At 36.3% G+C, this 20,637-nt stretch overlaps 1 protein-coding gene across 6 annotated transcripts in view; it reads right to left on the reverse strand.

The window, feature by feature from the left end:
* ARB2A (ARB2 cotranscriptional regulator A) overlaps positions 1–20,637 on the reverse strand; it is a 428,163-nt gene that overhangs the window by 138,781 nt on the left and 268,745 nt on the right. For all 6 annotated transcript variants that reach the window (XM_060143277.1, XM_060143278.1, XM_060143273.1 and 3 more), the window contains 2 exons: positions 10,336–10,452; positions 2,795–2,879 (listed from right to left, as the gene is read on the reverse strand). In XM_060143277.1, the coding sequence (XP_059999260.1) occupies positions 2,795–2,879; positions 10,336–10,452 (202 nt within the window). The remainder of the gene's footprint in view (positions 1–2,794; positions 2,880–10,335; positions 10,453–20,637) is intronic.

Here is a 20,637-nt window from a genome sequence, read left to right on the forward strand (position 1 = left end):
GGCAGGACTGCTAACAGCCCTGACCCTTCAGAAATGAAGATACAGGTCATCCCACCAGGCAAGAGACCATGACCAGTTGAGGCGTTTGCTGAAAGCAAAGAGAATATGGAATGAAGGTAGTTACACATACCAGCTACAACTACATGACCAGTTGCAAAAATAAGGAATGTAATAGTTATGAGTATTTCCTCATTTTGATATGAATATATATACTAAATATTTTTGTTTTCTTCTCTCTTATTCCCTTAACATCTCATGTAAGATGTGTCAATAGTAATTAGCTTTATCTCTCAGTATTTAAACTACAGGATACCAAAGATGAGAAGAATGAACTATCAGCCAAGGACAAAAAATGAGCTTTGTATCCTCCTTTTTAGTGTGTTTTCGATTGTACACGGGATAGTTGTATCATGTTAGGTGGAAGCAAGACTTCATTAATGTCTTTGTTTGGAGATTTTCTGGTTTAAGGAGATGTATATGAGTGCCAAGTTGACAAGGGGTGAACTGTGGAGGCTCTGTAATGTGGCAATTTGGCTAGGTTGAACTACATTTCCCAGAATTCCTTTTCAATCTGTGTGTCTCTAGTTAGAATGGTACAAAAGGGAGACTTCTGTGGGAAATTTGGAGAGTTAAAGTCAAGCAGCAACAATTTCAAGCTCACACATGTTGTTTATCTGCTGGTTCACTTGGTGGCACAAGGCAGTGGTTACCAGGACAAAGGGCACTGGCTTCTACAGGACACCCACACCACCAAGGACAGAAGCCACAAGAACTGCCATGGGTTTAAGTCCATCTTCATGGGCTCCAGCTCATGCTTATGGGTTCCAGCTCATTCTTGCTCTCCACCCCTTTACATAACATCTTCCCTTAACAACGTCTGCTCTGTAGACTCAGCTCCAGCATCGCTTGCCAAGTCGACATTCTTATAGAGACTGCGTAACCAGCTCTGATCAAATCCCAGGTCAAATCTCTGTAATAAATCCTTTACTATATATAGTCAATCCTCATTATTTGAGAATTCCATATTTCTGAATTCACATACTTATTAAAATTTATTTGTAAACTCCCAAATCAATACTCATGGTGCTTTTGTGGTCATTTGTGGATATGCACATGTGCAACGTGATAAAAAATTTGAGTTGCTCAACACACACATTCCTAACTAAGGTGAAACAAGGCCATGCTTCGCCTTCTTGTTCCAGTTCTTGTACTGTAAACAAGTGTCCTTTTCGCAGACTATTTAGTGCCATGTTTTTCACATTTTTGTGCTTTTGTTGGTGATTTTGTTCTCTGAAATGGCGTCCAAGTATAGTGCTGAAGTGTTAAGACAGTGATGTGTCTTATGGAGAAAATAAGTCCCACTAGGGCATGAGTTACAGTGCTGTTGACTGTGAATTCAATGTTAGTGAATCAACAATATATATTAAATAAGGCGTCTTTAAACTGAAACACTCATAAAACAAAGTTATATATTGATAGGTCGATGAAAATGTGACCAGAAGCTTGCAGGAACCTAACCCTGTATTTTCCCTAGGAGTGATGATTCAGTATTCACTAATTCAGTGTTCTCAGAGACTTTATAGAACATAATCACTGATAATAAAGACAATATATTGTAATTAATGTACACCACACACACACACACACACACACACACACACACACACACACACTGCAGCATATATATCACCTAGTAGTCTGTTGCTCTGACTGAACCCTGATTGACAGACCTGAAAGGTTTAGTTATAATGATAGTGAAGCTCAGTTCAAGTTTAGGTATTAATGATGGTGAAATTTAATTATAATAATAGTTCTTTACCTAGTAGTTGAACTGTTCTCCAAATTATTTCCTTCAAATATGTAAACATGTATGCAACTTTGCTTAGCGATTAGCTATCTCTTATGGTTGTTATATGAGGTAGTTCATGTTCAAAACTTCTACTCATTCTCTGGCATCTATGACCAAAGCAAACCCATTTCTGTTCTGTAACATAACCAGACACCACTGCTCAGTTTGTGTTTACTATCAAAATTGTGAAAGTCAAAATGAGAAAGTAATGAAAAATGTCACTCTTTCCTCTTACCTAGAGATTAGAGACTAAAGCAACCCACCTTTTAGGATGGAAATCAATGCCACTCTTCAACTGTCTGGAGCTCGCCTGCTTCCTCAGGTGCTCACCCCGCTACCTCTTTTCTTTCAGTGGACAGGCCAGTCTTGTCTTTGCCCCCTATGAGTATCTTCTGATCCGTTCCAGCCCTTACTCCTTATACTGCTCTATTTCTTTTGCCTAGAATACCACCCTGCATGTCCTCCTATAATCCAAGTCCTATCTAACACACAAGGTCCAGCCAAAATCTTTTACATGAAAAACTTCTCTAGACTCTAGGCCACAGCAATGTCTCTTCTCTGAACTCACAGTCTTGACTGCCTATTGGATCACTGAATTGGTAATCAATCAGAGACAAATACTCTGAGATCCTGTACAGCGATCCAGTCCTTGTCCTAATTTTCAATTTATGTACATCTAATCTCCCTAAGCTTCAACAGCAACTGTCTAAATTACTCTCACGTTGTTTCACCTATTCATCTTTACAGAGTTGGATGGTAAGCCTCTTCAGCTACTTAATGCACTTCTGGTAGTAGGTCAGACCCATGCTGTATGTTACCAATAATTCATTCAAAGATTCAAGGCAGAACAACATGCTTAATTCACAAAATAGAATTCCACATTTCATTAGCATATTTTTTCACCTTAATAAAAAGCACTCTATACATCTCTCATCAAACACATACCTGCTGAGACTCGGGGACAGTCAGGCAGCATGGACTCCACTGATGTGTCTAACGGTTCTGAGCTAGAGACCCAATTACAACAGTTCTGCAATGTAATAGAGACAATGTTCTGTTGAAACATAATTTAAGGCAAGACCAACTTGTTAGGCTGTAGAGATTAATTTATCCTATACAATCAACCACTGTAAGTATACTCTATTTTCCATACTCTGTAAAAAATTCTCTTATGTAAACAGTCAGTAATTATTCATGACCAATATGACTGTGGAAAAGAGTTCATCTTCTACAATTCAGCAAGTTATCTGTCCTGATATTAAGAAGACATGTAACCTTCTGTGAACTATGATGCAATATACTCATAAGAGAAGGCTAGGATTTTAATTAAAGGAAATTGAAAAGGGTATCTATTTTTAACTTTTAGATGGAAATAAATATTAATTTGAACATGTGAAAGAATAGTGATATTTTAAAACTATATTCTTTGTCTTTGTAATACTAGAGGAAATAAATTTTGCAATTACTCCTCAAAATCTGGCCCATATAAATACACTATCATTTAATTTTTACTTCAACTTGGTTCAATGAAGGCTGTATCAAACAGTTCAAAAGAAACACAACCTGGTGAATTGTAGCTGTGTGTCTGAGGACACAAAGGCTTCAATATTAAGAATAAACCTCTAAGATAATGATGATTTACAACTCAGACAGATGAAATAAAAATAATCTATATTCCTTCCATACATTTTAAGTGTGTATTTGAAGTCTGGCTTTAAAAATGTGATTAACCTCATATGGCTTTAAAAAAATTTCCAACATACACACGTGCACACACACACACACACACACACACACACACGCAGACAGACACACACACAAACACAATGAATTTCCAGACAGATTTTATTTTAAAAGAAATCATCCTATCAATCATATTGGAAAAATCGCTGATTGCTATTCTGGTAAACAAGCATGTATTGTGTATTTTTAGATGCTTGCTGTCCTGGTTGTGCACCATGGAATCCGTCCTCACTGTGGAAAGATCCTTGACTGGTAGATCAAGTGTCTTATTGTATTTCCTTAATTCATTCTGTCTGGAAGAAGATGTCAGCTGTGTTGCAGTGAGGAGAGAATTTCAAAGGCCCCAGTCCCCACCAATAAAGGCCGAGGAATGGCTTTTGAATAGATTTGTCAAGGCAACCCTACTGTTCTGGGACCAGGGAGAGCAGGAATAACATAAAGGAAGGGTTGCTGTATGAGATTAGAAAGTGAAGTTCACAAAGCATGGCAGATTTTTGTAAGAAACAGTAGATCAATGAAACTATTGAACTGTGCGGAAAAAAAAAAAACATGAAAACAAACACAACATCTAGTAATGTTCTTAACTGCTTTGCTTTCTCTCTTTTTACATTTAAAATGGGTAAAATATTACTATCTTCATGTATTATAAAAGCTTGAGGGTTTAAAGTGGATATGTATTCTATAATTTTCACTCCTAATCTTAATTAGCAGCTGAATGCAAAATTATACAATGTAAGGGAGAAGAAATTATAAAAGAAATAGGGTTTTAGAAGATATTTCGTACATTTGAAATAAATAAAATTAATATTACTATTGATAGAATACCACCTCAGAGAGTTCTAGATAATGCAGAAGATTAGCACACAATTAGCCAGCTTTTATATACAGTGTGACACTTGCTTGTAAGAAATGAGTATTCTCCAAAGCAGTGTCAAGATATGTAAATGGATGATTTGTTTTATCATTCATCACAATCCCTAATAAATTCAAAAATCATGACTTCTATAGGTACTAAAAATAGGTTTCCAATGATACAGGGAGATAGCTTCAATGAAGAATGACTTTCTCTTTCTCTCTCTTTTTCTTAAACAATTTAGTCTTTTCAATGACAGCAATTAGCTCTACCGACAGACAGGCAGCGATTAGGTATATATTTTAATTATTATTCATCCTAGTAGTACCTCCAAATCTGATGAAAGTCGGCTATTACCCAGGTGATATGTCAGTCTTAATACTGTTCACTTACACTTCACATATGTAAAACTATGTCTTATAGGATATTTCCAGTATTAGTAACAGTGATGGTACATTATAGTATTAAGGCGATTAGTCATTTTCTAACTCATCATTGACATTAAAAGCTGAACAAAATGGATTTTATCCAGGTCACCTTTAACTCAAATATTTAAAACAAAATACAGGTTTACATTTTATGATCCTGAAATTTCAGTTTTTATCTAGGCACATGTTTAGGCTTTGATCTCTCATAAAAGTAGGGTAGAAAACAAACATCCTATAATTAAAGTAAATGTGTCCAAAAGTTCTCTGCAATGACAAAGTACTGGTATAGAATTGTAAAGGTTTGATACCATAAGTTGACGCATACGTATGGTGTGTGCATGTTTGTGTGACATTTCTATCCCACTGGGAAAGAGAGAGAGAGAAAAGGACAAAACAAGCTAAAAATATGTTTGCCATATGATAGAGTATAATGAAACAAAATAATGTAAACAAACTGGGAAATATATGTAAAGAAGGAAATACGAGAAAGACATACAGCCATTACATATGAATTCAATCTATCTGAAATTCCATCTTATCAAATGGAACCCCCTATTCTGAGATGTGTTTTTATAGTTTAGAAACCAAATCTCTTTTCACTGTTTTTCTAATGCTTATTTTATCCCTCTTCTCAATGCCCCAATTTGCACCCTATCCCAGTTCTTCAGTTGAGATGAACACTAGCTAAGTGTTTTGGATGACGACAGAAGCAGCCCACTAGGAAGGCCCTATCTAAACCCAGATCATGCTGGAGCGTGTTCCCAGACCTCAGAGATCTTATTCTCAGTTGCCCTGAGCAGACAACAAGGCATGCTGGACTAGAGGTACCAACAGAGCCATGCTTGAGCCTCAGATGCAGCCCTGCCTCATCCCGACCAACAAGCAGAGAGAAAGAAGCCCTTGGCCAGAGCCAGCAGATTGGGATGGATCCTGTAACTACAATTTCTCTGGGTCTGAGGGAATAAGAGAAAAAAAGGCAATACAGTGAGTGTCTTAAAGTTAAGTGTTTTCAACTTTAAAGGTCTTTTACTCTGAAATTATGACTTTAAAGTTAAAATTAAAACTTTAGGTTTTTGTGGTTGTAAATTGCCTTCTTCGTGAAATCCAAAAGTTTGGGAGCTGTTAGTATAAACTAGAAGTGCCTATAGGCCAAAACAGTGCTGAGTGACTATTTAAACCAAGGTTGACAATATTTCAGTGTAGATATGAAATGAATCAAAACATTTTATAAAAACTTTACAACTTAATATATTATGTTTAAAGAGAAAAGTAGGTACTAGGTATTCCTGTACAAGATATTTGGAAGTATTTGGAGATGCATGTTGCCCTGGTTGAGCGTAGATATTTATTCATTTTTATGAGTTATAAATCATCAGTGTCTAGAGGTTGATGCTTAATATGGAAGGCATTGTGTCCTCCTCAGACAAGAACAACTACTACTTATCAGGTTGTGTTTCCAGGACTGACACTCAGAACTGAATGCTGATGGCTAAGGGTTCATGACTATCATGTAGAACCATACATCTGGCTTGGCTGGAGACTTTCAGAGGCCAGGGGTATGTCAGGAAATGACATTCACCCACTCAGCCATTATTTTTTTTAATAAAAACTATATATTTAAGTACAACATGATGATTTAATATACATATACATAGTGAAATAACTACAGTCAAGCCAATTAACATGTTTTCCTTTACATAGCTAGCATTTTTCAGTGTGTGTGGCGAAAGAGCCTGAAATCCATTCTCTTAGCAAATTTCCAGTATTCAAAACAGTATTATTAAATATAGTCATCATGCTGTACATTAGGTCTCTAGACTTGTGCATTCTATACCACTGCAATCTTTGACCAACATCTCCCTGTTTCCCCACCTGCCTGACACTGGTAACCACGATCCTACTCTCTGCTTCTGTGTACTCAACTTTCTAAGATTCCACATATAAGTGATATCGTGTAGTATTTTTCCTTCTGTGTCTAGCTTATTTCACTTAGCATAATGTCCTTCTTAGGTTAAGTGGGTTCATCCTTGTTCACTCAGACTTTACAGGCCTGGAGCCTGAGGTAAGAAGTTCCTTTCAGGAGCTGCCTTTGGTTACTTTCTACCTCTTCTCATGAGGCTGGCTTAGTATGTAGGCTTGGTCTTTTGGTTGGGAGTATATTTCGCTTGGAATCATTGCCATAGTAGCCCTCTTTGACCTTCTTTCTTTAAAAGAAATTGTTATTTTAAAGTTATACAATTAATACAAGAATACAGTACTTAACCTTCTTTCACTGTGCTACTTTTAAAAAATCAGCTTTCTATAGTAAATGAATACTTAACATCAGCAACTTTACCATATTAATTTAAACATGTTTGTAAAACAACAAACAGCTTTACTAATTTGTAGTACAACAAGAATGACTAGGCAATTTGTACCATTATCTTACTTCCACATTTTAAAGCAGTGTTTGGTGAAATAATGGAGCCAATCTGGTGAAATAATGGAGCCAATCATCAAGAGGCCAAAAGCACTGAGGCTTCATCTACAACCAGACTGGTGTTTTTATGGATAACGTGCCAGTTCAGCTGAGGTGTTTTTCTTGGCGGGGATATCTGCAAGCTCTCTCAGTTTTTGAGCTGACTTTAAATGGAGCTGGAGTCAGCGAGGTGGTAGGGCAGTGGGCGGTGGAGGGCACAAAGGTTGCCCTGCCACGGCTTCTCCCAACACCTGTGCTCAAGACAACTGCCCTTTCTAATCGCTGAATCCAGGCTTGCTTGCTCTTCAGTATTTCACAGAGTCTTGCAGAGTGCACAAGGACTGAAAAGGAGAAAGAAGAGGGGACGCTGTTTCATCCTGCGTGTTGGGAGATCCTGGACTCTAACCTTGCTAAACCACACTGAATTCTCCACTAGGGGATCACACATTTAGGTGAGTTCCTGAAAGGATATCTGAAAGATATCCCTTTTTTTGCTCTTGTTTCAGTGGAGAGCTCTGAGCAGGGATGATTTCAAAGCCCCATCAACAATGATCTAATCATTTTTATCTCTGGGATCTTATAGTGTTTTCCACAATAATACAGTTGATTTCTTTATGTAGTACCATTTGGTTTTCAAGGGGTTTTCCTCTTGGTTATCACCTTTGATTCTCACAATAATTCATGAAATAGATGAAATCGGAACTGTTATGTCTAGTTCACAATTATGAAACAGGCCCAGAAAGGCAGAGTGGCTTTCTAAAGACAGTAAGCCTTGGCAGAGTACCTGGTAGACCCAGGTAGTTCACGCTAGCTCCTTAATTACTGTTTTACCTAGTGAGTGACTAAGCCAGCATCATTATCAATACTCAGTTCTCCTGACTCCTTGTTCTGAATTACTTCTCTTTTGTAAGATATTTTGAATATGCAAATAATTCATGAAACAAAAGGAGAACAGTGTTCATCTATCTTATATTATTTGGGGTGAAAAGGTAACAATAATAATAGCTGTGATTTACTGAACTTCTTTAAAGTGCCAACAACTGTGCTGTTTCCTTACATGCATTTTTTCCCAGTCATGTTTATAAGATAGGTATTATATTTTATAGATGAGAAAATTGAATCTCAAAGATATTAAGAAACTTGCCCAGGACTACACAGTTAGGTAAATGATTGACCTGGGGTTTGAATTTTGGTACGTCATAACACAAAACTCTTCACGCTTCTTTATGCCTAAGGCATAATCAAGGGAATTGAAAGAACTAGGTCATTTATCAAATTCTATAAAATTTTCAAAAATTTTATAAATGCTATGTCTGCAAAAAAATTATTGACAGCTTTGACAAAATTAAGATAAATTCAATTACTGCCTATTTCAGTCAGATGAAAAAATGCACAGATTAATATATGCTGATTTTTAGGGGATGCCTAATCCAATCTTAGAAATACTTAAAAAGTAAATCTAAATAAATTCTGTTATATTTGTCACCTGGAATGAGACATGAAGAACTCGCAATCAAAAAACATGATAAACAGGGATGCTTCTTGTTTGGGATAAGCCTTAAATTCTATATTGGCTGTGTGTGGGGGAAAAAGGTACCAACAGATCATTTATAAACCTTACTAGTTATATAATACTGGGAGTTGTTTATGTATCCATTTGGACCGATAAACTGCATAAGAAAGTATAGTCATAAAATACACAAAATTTCTCTTGGAAGAATTTAGGTCCTTGGTAATGAAAATTAAGGATGTAGCTAAATTGTGAAAGGAGAAAGGAGAAAAGCAATGTGGTCAGAAAACACCTGGGTGTTAGAATAGATTAAAAAAACCCACCTTTATATGTTCATTATGAGGAGTAAAAATATTTTGGACTTCTGCATGATGAAAATACTTTTTCTAATGGAGAATAACAACAGTGAAAACAGATTGGTGATATGATAACACCACTAGGGGATTATATATATAATATATATATATTATATATATAATCTTTCTGTTTCTTTCTGTTTATTCAAAACTCTTTTCAAACATTAACTCTCTGGTCCTTATGGTGCACCATGAGGACTGGCAGAAGTTACTGTATCTATGGTGAGAGGTCAGCTGAATAAATACCTGGGTATTCTATTAAAAAAAAAAAAACTGGAAGAAAATCAGGAAGGTCAACCAGCTCATTCATATATATAAATATAAGTATTGATTTGATTAAACAATTGCTAAAGCATGGCGTGGCTAATGTCATTGCTTATAATATCAGGAAGGTGAATATAAGTAAAAAAGAAATTTCAGCTATATATCTGTAATAGGAATCAAGGAAATAATGAGCTGAAAGTTGTTTGAAAAATGGGAGCATGTTCAATGAGTCCTTGTAAATTCTCAGGTTCACAAGCCCTTAGGAAGCGTGAAAAAGCTTTCTTAGCCTGAGGCTGGACCATGACCAGCCCCTGGGTTTCTCCTAGCTCAAGGGTCTGCAAAACACTATTTCAGCTTTTCACTTCTTCTCCCCCTACTGGCAGCAGAGAGCCATCCATTTAAGAGGGGCACATATCGACCACTTCTGAAGAAAAGAATGAGACAATGTATATTGGGCTTGTTTCTTGTAATTAAGCAGTACCAATGCTAAATACCAAAATTAAAAATCAGGGAATAATAACCTCCTAACAGATCATGACCTTATTCAGCCAAAGTTCCTACTATATACCCTATGCATACATATATTCTATAGAAAGCCAAAAAAAAAAAAAGAAAGAAAAAGAAAAAGGGGATATTCTATAGAAAGCCAAAAAAAGAAAAAAGAAAAAGAAAAATGGGAGGAGGGCTTTCAAAAAAGTAGTCTTTCTTCAGAAGGGTTTCCTATTATTATTTCAACCATGTCTAGTTTTCTCTATTCCCTCTTTCTGCCTCCAGAAAGGGAATTTGGCGGTGGGAGGTGATATAAGTTAGTGGGGCTGCTCAAGATATAAAGGCTCACACTCATTCATCTCAGCACAGAAAAAAATCATCTCACCTCTCTCATCCATTCTCGAATCGTTTTGCCAGCTTCTTGATGCCACACATTGTGAACAGAGTCTGTCAACGCCACAGCAGTCACCTTACTTTTCACATCTGCTTCTCGTTGAATCATCTGTTTTTAAAAAGGAAAATAAAATATTGGCCACAATTTTTTTCCCTACTGGGTGCAATCTGCTTAGTCATAGATAACAGTAATATATTAAAAATGAAAAAGCAATATGCATCTCTTGTTCAAATTTACTCTTTTCTACACTGAACACATGCCTTATTCTTGTACAGAGGTGTGAAAAGACCTAATATTTTCTTTGCAAAAGACAATACCACTTAAGTCTTAGAACTGTGCAGCTCTATTATTTTCCACGTGGTTTGACAATTCAAGGATTAAAGGCATCACAGGGGAAAAAAAGAGGAATCCCTGAGGGCTTTTTTTATAAGTTTCTTCCACCATGTCCTATTTCAGTGCTTCAGGGAGTTGTACCAGGGGTTCACTGTTAGCTACTTAGGACTAACTTCTGCTAATTTTTAGTAGACGGCACATCAGTAAAGAAAGATGTCTTTGACTTTTCCAATTTAACTAGCCTGCTCTTCACCAAGGCCTTGTAATTCCTTTGTGTTTTAAATGACCACAAAGATCTTTCTCTTCCAAGATTATCAATGTCATTTTGCTTTCTTTTAGGCTGAAAAATGATTACATTTTAACTTGTTTCTATAGAATGTTTATTTCTATAAAATTAAATTGTTCTAAAACTTAAAAAAAGAGCCACTTGGCTTGAAGAAATGGAAGAATTCATCAGTGGTCTGCAAAATAAAGAAACTGAGAAATGGTAGTTCTAGATTAAAAGAATCATAAACATTCTAACTCTACTAACACTAGTAACTGACTTGACACAACAAATATAAGAAAGCTTAATAAAAAATTTAGTTTCAATACAGTATCTAGTAGCCTTGAATTTTATAGCCATGCCTTCACTCTTTCTTTGCATCAAATGTCTTTTCTCCCTCTAAAAAAGAGCAATTTCTCTATCATTTACTATTAATTTATTGTCTATCAAAAATACATTACTGCATTAAAAAAAAGGGAGAATTCTGAATGGTGATGAAAGCTCACACAGAAAACAATGCAAGCCACACTTCTGATACCAAATGATGCCTGTTGGCATTCTGAATTAAAAATGTCTCTCTCCTAAATTTCTTTAAACCCTGCATATGCACATCCCCTTTCACTAAACAGTACCTAATGGGAATCTAATTCACTGTTAATGCTGCCTCAGCAGCATTCCTGCACCTTAAATCTTTGTGCCTTGTGGTTTCTGCTCATGTAATGTGCAAATCTTAAAATCAATGTTGGTTATGAACACCATAATATTACTGCAAAAATTCACCTGGCAGTACCACTAATATTTTTAAAAGCATAAAATAATACTCTAATTCAATACTTCACGTTCATTATTAAGCAGTTTACTACCTCCTTCTAGATTTTATTTTAAAAATAGATTCTCATTGGATTACAATGGCACTAGAATATAGAAATTTAAACTGACATTGGATAATAAACCCCCAAATTCCACAACAGTGAATCCACCTGGCTCATGAAGAACTTATATGTCCTTATTCTCATTTTCTAAACAGGAACACTTAGAGATCTAGGAAGACTGTTGTTGAAGTTACTAAATAAGAACACCACACTCTTCCAGTAGTCTAAGAATATGTCCGCATTTATAAATATTTGTGCTGAATTTTGTTTTGGTTATTGTTGACACATGCTGACTTAAATTTAAGGTGGTAGTGTCTGAAGGTACTAGATATTGAGGACCATTTGTGAAATGATATAAAATTAAGAGTTGAAAAGGCTGAGGATTTAGTGCAAAAGTAGAAAATCTGGGGATTAAAATTCTACAAACCTGGAAAAATATACAGTTGATAGACTGACTACCAGAGCGAAAAAACTTTGGTCTGTTTGTTCATCTGGCTGACATTTCACACAATGGATGGTGATGATCTGTAACTTTTCTTCACATCACATCAAACCACATTAATCATCCAGCATGATACTCCCTTACATTGTTATGGTTCTTTACAGTTTAAAGAGCACTTCCTTCCATATTATATTACTAGAGGAGGGGAATGGTCAAATTCCAGAGGATCTCAATCAAGAGCTGTTTACAAATGAACCCAGTAACAAAAATATTTCAAATATTTGACTGTTTAGGATTAGTAGAATTTTAAATCAGTGAAAATCTTAACATTTTAGTTTTTCAGACTATTTTCCTCTTTGGCCATGCTGCAACTGGTAGTACTGGAACTACTTGCAACTGCCATTTCCGTCCAAAGCCTCTGCTTCTTGCATCTGTTGGTGTGGTTCCTAGCTCCTATTCTCTCCCTTACTGCTTCCACTACGAATGAGCAGTGACAAAAAATGCTGGAGAATGGCAGTGGGGGGGGGGTAGACTGAACACAGGAATCAAGACTGTTTAAGAGACAGACCTTAGATGGAACACAGCTAAAGCAAGGAATGGGTGGAGGCATAGCTGGGCAGGAAAACAACTTCTTTAAAAGTCCACAGTAGAAGACCATGATAGTCTGGAAAACCCAGAAATCTGAAAGGAAAGAAGCCATATGACCGAAGTCCTACTATATGTCAATCTAAGGTGGAGATGTGGTTTTTATTAGGATTCATGGATATGAACACCTTTGAAATTCTTTGCAAAATTCTGTCTGTATGTGATATGAATATTTTTCTGGGAGAGGATGCTTAGCTTTCATTAGATTCTTAGAGGGATCTTAATTTCTAAAAATGGTAAGAGTTTGTGATCTCAATACCAATCTTTCAGAAAAGAAAGATGGCATTATTTTTTTTGTTAAAATGTCTTCAGTATGGCAGTATGGTATTGAGTTAAATAAAAGTGAAAAAAAAAATGTGATAACCCAGACATCAACATCCTAAAGTTTCATGGCTTACTTAATGTATGGTAAAATTAAAATACTGTTTGCTTTTCTTTGTGTATATAATATTTGTTTCTATCTGAGTAGCACTTCATACATTTCAAAATGAATACATAGTCAATCTCACTTCACTCTGAAATAATACTGAAGTGTATATAAACCTTGTATCATTTTCCCCATTTCAGAGGAGGAAACTGAAGCTTTGAAACTGGTTAAAGGCCACACAGATATGACTCTATATCTGTGGCCATGTAAAGTGACACAGCTCTGACTTGACCATGACTTTATGTCTTGTGTTCTTTCATTTGTATCACATGGGGTCTATTTCTCAGTAATATACTATTACACTCTTATATAAATAAACTCATTTGATTAATTCCATTTTCATATATACAATATTTCATTGACTTGTACATTTAAAAGAATGGTTTAAAAAAATCCAAATCCGAGCTTCCCTGGTGGCGCAGTGGTTGAGAGTCCGCCTGCCGATGCAGGGGACACGGGTTCGTGCCCTGGTCTGGGAAGATCCCACATGCCGCGGAGCGGCTGGGCCCGTGAACCATGGCCGCTGAGCCTGCGCGTCTGGAGCCTGTGCTCCGCAACGGAGAGGCCACAAAAGTGAGAGGCCCGAGTACCGCAAAAAAAAAAAAAAAAAAAAAAAAAAAATCCAAATCCAAATCAGTAAAGAATGTTGAAATTCTGAAAATCATGCTAAGAGAAATCAGCCATGAGCAAAATCATACTATCAACAGCATTAAAAATTATTACTATAGTTCTACAACAAATGATGTATAGGATAACAGGGAAAGTTAAATATTTATATAAATCATATTGATGATTTGAGAATTAATACAAAAATTTGATGCTGTCACCTGATATTTTTCTTTCCCCTTCCTAATTCTGTTCATCTATTCCATTTTTGTTATAATGTCTTTTCACCTTAGCTTATACACAGTTAATCTGCTCTTTCCTTCATTGTACTGCCTGCTCCCAGTCTGACAAAATTAACCCAATAAATATCAAGTACTTTGAACAGTAAAAACATATACCGTCTGTATGCAGGCTCATCTTATTATTAAAATTTCTGATGGGGTTGAAAATGAGAGAAAAAAATACCTATTATTTTTTTTCTTCCAGAGTAAGAGTAAGATTTTAAACATTAAGTAACTATAACAAGATAAGACAGCTTATCTGAGTGTAAGAGTATTTGGCAAGATGGAGACCAGAGGACCAGAAGGGCGGAATGAGAGGGCCAGTCAGTGGCAGCTACCTTTGCTCCCCTCCGTGGATATGGTCCTTCCACAGGGCTGCTACCATCTCTCCCCAGAAATCAGGTAAGCCTTTTCTGTCCACCTAACCTCCCTCACCGTGCTTTCTTCAATGCCCTCAAATGATGTATCTGCTTACTATCTTCATAAGTACCTGGCCCAATTCAAATACTTCATGTCACCCCAAAAGTTCCTTAATTCCCTTTTTGTACCTACAAACTGTTTAACTTTTCTGTGGGTTTCATTTCTTCTAGAACTCTACCGTGAGGTACTTTTAGCAAAGGAAAACATAAAGACTCTTTTATTTCCACTAAATCAAATGAAAAAGTTGCTGTCCATTTGTCTTAGCTTAGAAGATAAGCTTTTGAAGGCAGGGAAATGTTGATGTTATAGGGATGCTCTACCATGAAATCTGTGGGGGTAGGTTCGTGTCTCTACTCCAGGGCCTTGGATTCTGGAAATTACAAATCCAACCTAATACTAGATTCAATACTCCCAACCTGAAAAAGAAATGAACCCTGAACTGGGTTGTCTTCACCCTAACCTAAAAGAAGAAACAGATAATTTTATTTTCCCATATTTGTGACCCAGCAGCCACAGGCACTCAGAATAAATATGTCTTATATCTTAAAGTCCGAGGAGACCTCCCGAAAGAGCCAGTGTGGCTTAGGGGTAGGGATGTATATATGTGCATGTAGATCCATATTTATATTTGCATATATATTTTAAACATGTTTTTGAGGGAAATATTTTAAAACTCTTTCATCAGCAAAAGCCATTACTTTCTTTTTAAATTCTGACATGTGTTACACATATGTACTGTGAGGGTTACAGCATGTGAATCACTTGTACAGGAAAGAATATTCTCAAAGAAAATCAAATAACCCATGTTTCCTTCAGATGAAGATCCGACACTACTGTACGTTTATAAATTTGAAGATCATTACTACTGTATGAGCATGAATGAATCCTTAGTCTGGTTAATAGCACGGTTGAGATTTGAGATGTCTTTAAAAAAATACATATGAATATAAATAGATTAGCTCCCTCTAGAGCTTCTCAAGTTAAGATTTCAGATTAAGTTGTTCCAAAGTTTGGAAAGTATGAAAAGCCTTTTCACATTTTCGTTATGCAGATTATAATTACACTCAGTGCTTCTACTTGAGTGAAGTCTTTATGTGGTTCGACAAACTCTGGTATTTTACCACAAGCCTCTCCCATCATTTTACAGTTCTCCCTGTAAGTTCCCTAGTGAGTGGTGCACTGTCCTCTGTGCTATCAGGCCTACCGTGTTAAAAACGTGCCCTGGGCCAAGATGACTAATCAGCTGCCAGTGGGTTTGGTAGAGTCTTTTCTGTTAACATCTTCCTGAAGATTCTTTTGTACAAGACTATCCCAATAGCATACCACCCACAGAACAAATACCTTTGCTGCAACATTAAAACTTTGGTTCTGTTACTCAAGGCTCTTGAAGCACCTCTAGTGATTATAATGAAATACGTATACACTTTGGTAGATGAAATAGGAAGACTAAACTGCCCAGCCGGAAATTCAGACAAGTATGACACTCAGCTCTCACATGTTACAGTTCACACTTCTCATCTGCATTCACTTTTTTTTTTTTTCCTCCTTCAAAAGTAGAAGCTTTCAAGTAAGCAGTCTTCATAAGGAGTGCGGTGGTTAGATTCAAGGACCTTGGAGTCAGATTCCCTGGGTTCAAATCCCTGCTCTGCCACTTCTGGTAGTAACACCTTGAGTTAATTATTTCAAGTTTTTCAGTGTCTCTATTTCATCACATGTAAAAGGGAGATAATAAATAAACTAAGTCATAGAGTTATTGTGAGATGACATGAACTAAACATAAAGCAACTTGCAGAGCACCTGACACACAGTACACAATTATAGTAGAGGATCCCATAAAAACATATAATGTAAACTACGCCTTATGTGTAAACTAGTGCATTCTCCTTTCTCAATGTAGAAGGTAACAGAAGCTTAATTTAGAATGCATTTAATGACAATGTTATTTTTTAAAGGGTCATATATCCATAAAGGAAAAAAATTTATGAAGGGCTGCTTTTTCCTTAGAGTATGTGGTTCAATAATTCTAAAATCACCTGTCTGAGGAGTAGAAAGAGCTGATTATTGCGTCTGTTTAAAGTCCTGTAATCAGAATACTAGACCAGTAATAGCACCATGCTAAAACAATTGTTGAAGCCGTACTGTGGCAACCTCACTTTCTGGGCACCAGCAAACCCTTTCAGAATTACTGGGCTGGCTACAAAGCACGTAGCCATGGCTCAGCAGTGCCAAGCTGGCAGACAGAGAGTCTCTTTACAGCTGTTTTTTGCATAAAAGGGAGTGTAGCTGACTATATTTTTAAAAAGGTAATCACAGAGATATGAAGTATGTCCAGAGGAAGGCAGTATAGTGTTGTAGTTAAAACACACATAGGCTTTGGAATAAGATGTCCGTAACATTTTTATTTTTGGTTAATCATTATAATACAAAAACAGGAATAATAACAAATATATTATTAATCAAAACTAATTATAAGAATAACAAAAGTGGGAGTCACTTCATAGGGTGGCTGAAGGATAAATAAGGCATGTAAGCAATCAATACTGTCAGCTACTATTATTACTACCTTGACATTCATTTTTAATTTCTAAAAGGTATCCTTCCTTTTAGATATGGTTATCTATGTACTCTTCAGTGACATCAACATTTGTGCTGATAGGGTAGCAGTTAAGAAGTGTCATACAGTTACTACACCCACCTCCACCCCAACTTTCTCCACTATGTAAAGTGATTCGGGCTTGCTTAAATGTTTTCAAAGGAAAGAATTAGGTAGAAATAGGATAATCACACATTTCAGATAGTCCAAGACAGTCCTGGTTTACGCCTGTTGACCTGCTATAGTTATTAATAATGTCCCCTTTCACAGTTAAAAGTGTTTTGGTTTGGACAGTAAATTATATGGTCACTGAATGTATAATACAGAAGTTAAATGTCAGTCTAGCAAATGAGTAAATCTTTGTGCTCAATGCTTAGCAATTTAAGGATATACCTAAACCTAGAGAGTTGTCACTAAAAAAGTAACCATGTAGAAAAACATACAAGAAATATTTCCCAAAGTTCCTAAGTTCCAAACTTAAGGGCAAGCCTCAGCGCTGTGCGGCCCCTCACAGATGGACATGCAGCCTCACACCCTGGGTAGGTAAACATGGCCAGCTGGAGCTCCACTGTAACAACAGGATAAGACAACATTCTCTTTTCCTGTGCTTTGAAGCCCTAGCTTCAATTCTTACAACCTTTGTCTAATTTCAGGAAGGAAAAGGCTCTCTACAGGCAAGAACCCCAAGGGATAGGGTATGTAAACTGAAACTTCTTGGGTCACATGCATTTATGAAGATAAGTCTCCAGCCACCAGTTAGGGAATGGCAAGTTATGATTTATTATTGCAGGCGGCCAGAAGAGAGCAGTAATAACTTCCTTTTCCTTTCCTGCCTAGACCATGCTGCCACGTGCAGACTCCTTCAACAACAAAAAAGCATGTGGAAGGTAGGTTGAAAAGAAAAAGAAAAAACAAAACAAAACAAAACAAAACAAATATTAAGTGACTGACAATCTGGGAGTTGGGAAAGAAGACCAGTGCCTTACAAAAACACATGATGTGAGAAAAAAAGCCACAGTATGAGAAACTTACTTTATTACTCCAGAAAACAGCAAGTTAATTATAAGAAAAAATAAAAGAGGCCACAGATTAAAAAGCCAGTGTAAGACTTCATCAAGGTGACTTATTTGATTAAAATGTTTTATTATGTAATGTTAGAAGACTGACCATAAGTTGGCAAGATATTATAAAACACAGATTTGAAAATTACAATGAATATATATGAAGTGGATATATCATAAAAGTATAAGTAAGGACTAAAAACACTGCCAGTCCAAAACACTAAGGCAGGCTTAGCAAAGGAGATGTTTAAATGATGACAATACACAGTCTTAAATGGAAAAATGAGAAAACTTTTTAAAAACTTATAAATGTACTACACACCAAGAAATGTTTCTGATGCAAATAGGTAGTAAGCATGTTCACGATACTAAGTTGAAAAATCACTTATGAGCCTTTGGTAATTGGTATATACTATAAATACTTTGGTATATTATAGGTTTGGCAGGGGCAGGCATACACATTCAGCTGGGAGAATGTTAATATACTTAAGTTTGAAAGCATAGCAGTTTCTTTAGGTCTGGGAAAAAGAAAGATAAAGGGATACAATTTCCTGCCACAAAGATACATAGTAGATAACTGAGTACAGGAGATCATGTTATTTAACAAATTTCTCTTAAAAGCCTTTACCTTAGGTGTGAGGTGATGGATATGTTGATTGGCTTGGCTGTGGTTGAATATTTCACAATGTATACAGATACTAGGGTCATCAGGTTGTACACCTTAAATATACACAAAATTTAATTGTCAATTATACCTCGCTAAACCTGGGAAAAAAACCTCTACGTTGAATTTCCACATAGACGTTGGTGCATCTGAAATTTCATTAAAGTTTTCAAAGTTATTCTACAAATTTAACAATATTTTTATAAAAAATTCAGGTTCCAATTATCAGTATTGTTTTCAACATATTTTAAAGGCTGCATATTCTGTTACTTGGCATAAACAGGGGGAGTGATATTCTAATTTATCAACTGTTCTAGGTAATACATTTTTACCATTAGGTTGATTTTTGACCTTTGGGAAGAACTCATAATTCAGGAAGGAAGCCAGGTTCAGATAAATTCTGTAGAGACCTTAATATTCTGAGTATTTATATAGAGACTACCTCTTTAGATAGAACAATTTCTTTTAAAATAGATTGGTAGTTGAGGGATTATGGATCTGTTTTATAGATGAGGAAAGTGATGCTTAGAGAAAGTGACTTGCCCATATTCACACACTTAGTATGTGGCTCAGCTAAACCTATTAATTCTAAATCCCGTGTCTTTATACCATGGCTATCTGTATATAATACCCTACATTTAACCAGCTGAAATACTTATTATACTGGTAATGATTTGTTCACTATCTTTCTTCCCCACTGAAATGTAGGCTCCCAGAGGGGAGGATCATATTTGCTGGGTCAACACCACATCTCTTTCCCTACACAGTGACTGGCACATAGTAGGTGCTCAAAAATTATTTGTGGAATGAATGGAGGCGCTATTTACAAAATGGAATAGATCAGGGAAAGTGATGGTTAGGAAGTTACAGCAACGTCTGGTTTGGCATATTTAGAAATAGACCATAGGTTGGGTTCCCCAGGGAACAGACTCTGAGACGGAATTTAGCATGCAGGGTGTTACAAAGGAGTGCCCTTAGGATCAACATCTGAGGAAGGGAGGGGAACAAAGCAAGAATGGGCAGAGAGAAGTCAACGTAAGATGCAGGTCCCAGACAACCTTGCATAACCCCAGGGGAGCTCTGGACCTAGAATGATCCTTCAGTCATCCCAAGTTGGGCCCAGATGGCTCCGCCCTTAATCTCCCACACTGTTCTGTCTTTGAATATGGATCCCCACAGCAGCCAAGGAAATTCCTCAAGAGGCAGACAGCTGAAGGCTATCTGCTGAAAGCACTCCCAGGACTTGGGGCAACAACTCCTTTATTGAAGGAGCTACTAAGCAGTATGTCACAATGGCCACCACAGGCCAGAATTAAAATTAAGCATTAGCCTTGTCGATTCAAATCTAAATTATCCTTCCAATATGTCTAGTACTCTATTGTCATATTTGTGTACTCAAGCTTACATGATGATTTAACTGATATCTATGAGATCAAGTACATTTATCTTACATTTTAGGTCTCACATTCTGATGTTGTATTATCTATCTCATCAAATTTTGCAATATGCCCTAACTAAAGATTATAAAGGGAAAAACACACAATTAAAAGACACAGAAGCATTGAAAATTGAAAACCATAGAGAAATCAAAATCACAAATTGCAAAAGTTATCCTATAAATCTACTGGGAAATAATTTGATTTTCTGAATTTCTAATGAATTGTATATGTCAGATAAAGCAAGG

The sequence above is a fragment of the Lagenorhynchus albirostris genome, chromosome 3 (assembly GCF_949774975.1).
Source record: "Lagenorhynchus albirostris chromosome 3, mLagAlb1.1, whole genome shotgun sequence".
In the NCBI taxonomy this organism is placed as follows: Eukaryota; Metazoa; Chordata; class Mammalia; order Artiodactyla; family Delphinidae; genus Lagenorhynchus; species Lagenorhynchus albirostris.